Source organism: Solanum verrucosum, unplaced genomic scaffold (genome assembly GCF_900185275.1).
Source record: "Solanum verrucosum unplaced genomic scaffold, falcon-dt-bn FXZP01000199.1, whole genome shotgun sequence".
Lineage (NCBI taxonomy): Eukaryota > Viridiplantae > Streptophyta > Magnoliopsida > Solanales > Solanaceae > Solanum > Solanum verrucosum.
In genome coordinates, this window is record NW_026020049.1 from 936717 (window position 1) to 944301 (window position 7585).

Here is a 7585-nt window from a genome sequence, read left to right on the forward strand (position 1 = left end):
TCTTTCGAAAATAACATATATATTTTCACGAGATAGTGATAAAATCTGCTCTCCAAACTTTATTTGTGAAATTTCACTAAACATGTTATTGTTGTATAACAATAAATTTCAACATAACATCATTATTCATAACCTTATTCACAATAAATATCACATATATATGAAGCGTAAGAGTTGCTAACATTCAAATTTTGGTGTGAACTCGAACAATGAATATATTTTAAAGAATACAAAAAAAAAATTAAAGTTAATTACTCAAAGGATCATTGAACTATGTATTCAAATGTACTAAGTAAAATTATATTATATTTTTATTTATTATAGAAAAAATCATTAACTATGCCTATAACATTTGGATGGCTCTTCAACCAGTCAAATATATATATATATATATATATATATATATATATATACTCCATCTATCCAATAATATTTGTCTATTATTGATATTGCACACTTCTTAAAAAACTATAACTAGAAGGTTAATTTTACTATATCACCCTTTGAATATAATAAATACAATGTTTTGAAAAATGTAATAGGAAAATAACTATAATTAATGATAATGATAAATTAGAAACTAAATGTAAAATTATTCATTGATTTGATAAAGTGGTTAAATATAGTTGGACAACCCAAAATAGTATAGTGTACAACTATTATTGGATGAAGAGAATATATTTTACCCTCTAAATTATCAATCTTTAGTTTTACGTTTTTAGTATATAATATTTTTTTCCTTTGAATTTATATTATGAATTTACATTAAAATGGATAATACATAGTGTACGTAAAAAACAGTACTAGTATAATGTTTTTTTTTGTGTGTGGCAATATTAGTTTTACGAAAATAGCGGAAGAGGCACATAGCCGTTATGTCCGTTGGAAGCGTACAGAAACGAGAGTAGTAGAAAAAATAGCTTTTTGTCTGAAAATAAATCCACGTAATTCCTTTTTATTGGCTATCAAAAGCATAAAAAAGTTGACCCAATAATCATCACAAAATAAACTCATTATTAGTATTTGTATTAATTAAAATTAATAATAATATTCCTACTCTATTTTTCTCCATCGGCCTCTCATTTTCTTTTTCTTCTTCAACGATTCTTTTTCCAAAGGTTTTCACCGTTGATCAAAGGTAAAACCCTAACCCGATTATTGTTTTCGGGTCATCAATCTTCCCTGTTGCAGTTTTTTCGGTTTCTCTGTTTGTTAATTTTTGGAATTGAGTTAAATTATCGTTAATTTCGGGAGTAGGTTTAGTAATTGAAACTGACTGCATTTATTTCTTCTCAATTCTGTAATGATTTAGGAATTTATCGGAGCTATCATGTTTTGAATCTGCGGATTAGGCTTATAACTTTCTGTATTGATCCGATGGTGGAGTTTTTAATTTTTCGTCAAAGTGATGATATCTGGATTTTGGAAACAATTGCTTATTTTTCTCATGGAAGTACTGTTTTATAAATCCAACTTTGATTTGGTTAACAGAAATAATTTGATTTTGGATTTTTTTTTTCACTAGTGTTTTCTTGTTAATTTGTTGTTTCTGATGCAAATGGTGTTGGCTGGAATTGTTACGAAATTGTATAGTTGTCGAAATGGAGCTAAAGCATTTGGTGATATAAAAACTTTATTAACACCTGTAGTTGTTTGTCTTTATTTTTAGGTGATTTGATACCGTTTACTGTCAATATACTACTTGTTGCAACTTCAATGCCTTCAGTAATTTCGCCTCAGTGGCAAGAGAAAGCTAATGGATTCTTTCAATCTTCGGGTAACTCATTTGGAAATCCAATTTTTGGTTTCTACCTTTACTTTGATTTTGTATGTTTGATAACTGAATCTTTGATGCAGGGGTGAAGTTGAAAGAAGCTGGGCAGTCTGCAGGATCATTTGTTGGTGAAGTTGCGAAAGATGCAAAGGGAAATGTTGGCGAGGTTGCTGAGAAAGTTGGATCAGTAGTCAAAAGTCGATGGTCGCTCCTACAGCAGCCATCAACAAGACATGCCATGCAGGAGCGCTTTATCTCTGCGGCTGCTACAACCAGCTTCTTCTTGAGGAAGGGGTTTTTGGAGACAAAAGATAAGGTTGCTGTTGGAAAGACAAAAGTTGAGGAGGTATTACAAACATCAGCAGTTTTGTGGAAGATTTCCCAATTGTGAATAATCAACATATCCCGTATTCTTGATTTAGCCATACCCATAATAGAAACCATTGTGGTTTTTTCTAGCCTTTACTTTGTTATAGAACACTAGGTGATGTCAACGTATCACTCGGGAATCGGGATGGCCACTAGAGTTGTGAGGCATTCAGAAGTGACTGTTGTGCTTTAGTTAGATACTGATGGGGTTCATGAGCCTATCCTTAAATAGCAGAAGGTTTTGTGATTCAATTAAAACATAAGGGGAAATTGTACTAAACCTTCTTACTAGAAACAGAATCATGAAGCTTTTACTATGTGACTTCTGTTCAAAGCTCATCCATCACTAGCAGATTTTGATGTTACAAGATTTGGATCTAGGACAGTTACTATTGACCCTCTCCTCCACTCCCCACCCCGCCAATTCATAAATGGAGAGATTTGGGTTTAGGAGAGTATGAAATTTTGTATTTTGAAATTTGAGGTCATCAACTAAGCCAAGGGAAGTTAAATAGAAGAGTTTATTTTTCTACTGTTATAGTTATTGGCTTGACCTCTTTGATTCTTTATGCATAGATCTCCAATGAGATTCTGTCCTTGTAGTATTTCCTAGTAAAAGAGCTATTATATATCAATCAAATCTTATTTACAGTCTGTTCTGTTGGAGTTGTAAATAGGGATACAGAGAAGTATCTGCTTTTACTCAACGAGGACTTCTATTTAGGTTGTGAAAGGTGTTCACCTTGGTTTTCAGTGTAGGTTTGAATCGTTTGATGGTAGGTCAACTTTTTGTCTTTGTAAATGTTAGGTGTCTAGTCACTAGTGAATGGAAGAAGTCATACAGCTACGATCTTCATAGTGATCATTAAGTGCTGGCAATGTTTTCTAAAGTCCAGTCTAATATGAAACCACACAATCAAATACCTAATTAAGACAACAAATTTGGTTTCAAAATATACAGGGTATAGTTCCCATGTTTGGCACTTTAATGGAATTGTTGTTGTATATCTTTGAGGGAAGAAAATGAGGAATGGATGAGGAATGTTGATCTTATGATACCAGTAGTTAAAAACCTAAAGTACACATGATATGATATTTTTGAATCTTTTGCAAAGCAGTTTTAGTCTGAACTAGACACACATGCAATAATTTTTTGTTCCAGGTGGCAAAGAAAACTGCACAGAAAAGCAAGACTTTGCTGACTGATATCGAGCGGTGGCAGAAGGTGCATGATAATTCTCACTCTTTTCCTTTTTCCTCTCAAATTTCTCTATGGCTTGGAGTTTAAAGTATCTTATCTTTTTTATTTGAAATGCAGGGAGTTGCCAGCACTGATGGTAAAGTTTCTTCTCTCTTGATCATTGCATTACTTTCTTATAAGGATTTGTGTTCCTCATTTTTTTTGGGGGGTGGGGGGGGAGGGGGGGGGAGGGGGGGGGAATGGGATGGCTTTTGTTGGTATCCAACAACTCCGAAACTTCTTCTGCTTAATTTGTCCTTGCCACTCTTTTACTGGATTCTTTTTTAGTTCATTGAAGAATAAAGGACGGTGTAATAGCAGATGTCTGTTATACTTTGTCACACTTCTTTAGCACTTCTACACCATGTCCATGAGTTGTAGAAATCAGTTCAACAGTTATGAATATGGAATGAGCCATATGATTATTTGCTTCCACAAATCTCTCAGGAGACATTTTTTTCTGGCTATAGTGACATATCTTGGTTTATCCAGTGTTTGGAGTCCCCATCGATATCCTTGTGCAGAGGCAGCAATCAACTAGATCCGTTCCTTTTATCATGGTGAAATGTGCAGATTATCTTGTCTTATCAGGTGAGAGATGTACCAATACATACAGCAAACTGTCATTAGTCATCACTGTTATGTAAATTTTCGCAGACACATCTAAATGATGTTATGGGAGCCTACTTTTGGTCTAGGGCTGAATTCACCTGAGCTATTCAAGGCTGAAGGGGATAAAAAGGTCATACATCAATTGGTTTCTTACTACAATCAAGGTATTCAGTTTCTAATCTCAAACATATTTTATTTGTCAAGGGATCAATCTATTTACTCTTTAGTTTGCTCATTTGTGTTGTAGATCAAAATGCACCAATACCTGAGGGGGTAAATCCAGTAGATATTGCAGCTCTGATGAAGTGCTACCTTGCAAGTCTACCTGAGCCATTGACAACCTTCGAGCTTTATAATGAAATAAGAGATGCTCGCTCAAGCATACACGCAATGAAGAATACCTTAAAGAAGATTCCAACTGTCAACTACATGACACTGGAATTGATCACTGCGCTGCTACTCCGCGTAAGCCAGAAATCTCTGGTTAACAAGGCAAGCTTATTCCCTTTCTGAATGAACAAAATTAGCACCCACCTCTCTCTCTGTGTCGATCTGGATATGTGCAGATCTTTGGATTTGAAATTGTCTTAGTGTACTTGTCATCCTCTTGGTTTTTGGAGTTGATGTTCATGGAAACTTCGCCTTCTTCTAAGATGAAGAAATTGTGTGGTGGGGAATTGTAAAACGTGATACAATTTTTAACACTTGGGTTTTGAACTCGCTAATTGAGGTGCCTAGTTTCTATGATAAGCCTTTGCATATTCTGAATTTTGTTTTATTTCTTTTTGCCCACTTGATTGAGATCTAACAAACTTGTTACGAATAAATCTTCATCAATAAAAAAATGCGAGTTCTTTTTTTCCTTATCACCAGATGATTGAGATCCAAAAATCTTGCTCCTTATGAGCCTTTATCTTGTACAAATGTGCGAATTCTTTTCTTCACTGTGGTTTATATGCTTCTCACACTTTCTTCCTGGCAGATGGATGCTAGAACTCTTGCAACGGAAATGGCTCCAATCCTTATTTGGCAAAGAGGACAGAGTCCACACCAGTATGACCAGTTCTGGAACCATTCAGCAAAATCTTCTTCTAAGAAACATATGGACTCCAACTCTAACTCTAGTGCATGGGAGATGCTTGAAGGTCTGTGTTTTTGTTTATTCCTTTCTGTTTTCTAGTGGGCAGTATAATATTTCATTCATCTTTATAATTTTTAACACAAATCATATTAAATGAGGGGTGAATGGATACCTCAGTATCCAAATAAATTTTGAACATTAGCACGTTGAATCTCTTTCTTCTGTTACAGACAGACTTAGAAAGTTTAAAACAATGTATTGTGACTAGTGACCCTGTTTTATTTGGTAAGAAACCAGTTGACATATTAAAGTACCATGTGTGAAGTTCAAAAGTGGAACTGCAGGCCCACACCTGGAGATTGCTGGTGATGGGAGAAAGATCTCTCACATTAGTAATGATGAATTATATAAGTAGGTAGATATGATACAAGTACGTAAAGACTTCAAATAGGCTATATATTGACTCAAAATTTTGAAAAAAAAAAGATAAATGTAAGAAAATTTTGAGAAAGTATGGAAGTTAATATTGAAACATGTATCTGTATTATTAGATGTGTATCAGAAACATAATAAATTGTTCGGCTAGAATGAATTGTAGAAAGAAGTTATGCAAAGATTAACTTAAGTTGTGTGCTATAACTGCTATTTTAGCTTGTTTTGCATTTCAATGAAATATTTCTACTACTGCAACTGAGACCTTAATTTTTAGTGTACATTCTCTATTGGAGTATGTGTAGCCCGTTGAACGGCTATTTCCAAAAGATTTGTGTTTTCTGAAGACACCCAGGGTAGAATATGTTGTTTTATGTTCCTTCTCATTTCTCTTTTGGATGGAGATTTTGTGCTAGTGGAGGTTTCCACTTCTTACATTTGTTAATGTAAACTAGGAGTAGGTAAAGAATTGCTTTGAATTCCTTGGTTCTCTGCAAAAACAATTAAGCCAGAACTAGTAACAGGTTGAGTTAGTTATGTTTATTGAGACATATTTTTCTTTCAACGGTAATATCTGGGAGTATGTTCTATTTACATTAGTTACTTGGAGTAAAATCATTGCATTTTGAGATTGTTATTTGCAACTTATAACAACTGCTAAAAAATCTTGCTCCATTTTTCACCTGTGATTGTTTTTGCATCCAGATGAAGATGAAAATGCTGATGCATCTTCTCCCATCCCCTTGGATGATGGACAGCCAATCGACTTGGGTGCTATTGATGCCATTCAATGCTTAATCGAACATCATAATGCCATATTTACCGATGCAAATGAGACTGTTTGGCGATAATATTGAATCAGACTCTCAGATTGGATATATTGCACAGATAGAATGTTTTTATCCATGGTGAACATCAGAAAAAAGTTTGGAACTCTTTACCATCATACTTGATTTTCTCATAACATTTAGGAGTTTGTAACCGTGGCTATGTAAATTTTTGATTGGGATAGGCATGCATAGGTTCTTTACTTGTGTTTATAGCTCAGTTTTTTTGTTATGGGGTGATTGTTTGGATGCTATTGAAGGTATATAAAGCATAAAAGAGCTTATGTGCCATTCAAGGGTTTGTACTTGTGTTGGAGCATTGCAAAGTATGAAATAAACATAGATCTTTGCAGTTTAATGAGTCATTTTGGGTTTGTCTCTGTAGTTGCTTAAAGAAAATTTATTAGGTTTGCTTCATCTTTGAGGTTGCATACTTGGTGGAATTTTAGTTTCATACGATGTAGAATACAAAAATAGAAACGAAAGAAGTCTTGTTGAAAGGAAATCAGCTATACAATACATGGATCTAGAAATTCCACTAGTATTTGGAATATACAACAACAATAAAGTATGGAATATAATTTCATGAGTGGGGTTTTGATGAGGGTGATGTGTACACAACCTTGTTTTTACCTTGTAAAGATAGAAAAATTATTTTTAATTGATTTTTGATCAAGAAAGCACATCAAAATCAAGTATGCGAAGAAGAGCAAATTATGACTCAAGCTCCGTATCATAATTTTCTTATTTAGAGTCATGTCCTCATACTTATAAGTATCCTTGCATAGGACAATGGCTAATTGAACAGTTGCATCTTTCACTTTCATAATCATGGCTTTAAACTTTATTTTTTCTTAGCTAATCGTTATAAAAGTCTCACATATATTCCTAGAAATTTAGGGCCCGTTTGACCATGCGGTATGAAATCATGATATGATATCATAATATAAAATTATGAGATGAAGTTAAAGTTTTGTTTGGACATGCGTTATAGAATTTTTGTGTTGTATATTTTCTTATAAACATAAGAATCTCATAAATTGTAAAACTATTAAAATAGCCCCAATTATTTATTCAATCTTACCAAATAAATCGCATAATAAATTATTACAAAGTTATTTGTTCTCCACTTAAGTAATTGTTTCATCTAACTTTAATTCAATAAAAAAAAATTGAACATAAATTGTAGTATACTAGTCTTTAATATAATCTTCCCACATAATACGGACAATCTCCTCACGTGGAGCTTG

At 33.5% G+C, this 7585-nt stretch overlaps 1 protein-coding gene across 1 annotated transcript; it reads left to right on the forward strand.

Moving 5' to 3' along the window:
• Positions 1-1104: 1104 nt before the first annotated feature.
• Positions 1105-6693, forward strand: LOC125823131 (uncharacterized Rho GTPase-activating protein At5g61530). Its single transcript, XM_049502553.1, has 10 exons — positions 1105-1138; positions 1670-1777; positions 1858-2120; positions 3306-3368; positions 3462-3480; positions 3876-3974; positions 4082-4159; positions 4243-4487; positions 4978-5140; positions 6214-6693. Exons 2-10 carry the CDS (start codon positions 1717-1719, stop codon positions 6357-6359), a joined length of 1137 nt encoding a protein of 378 aa, XP_049358510.1. The 5' UTR covers positions 1105-1138; positions 1670-1716; the 3' UTR covers positions 6360-6693.
• Positions 6694-7585: the final 892 nt, after the last annotated feature.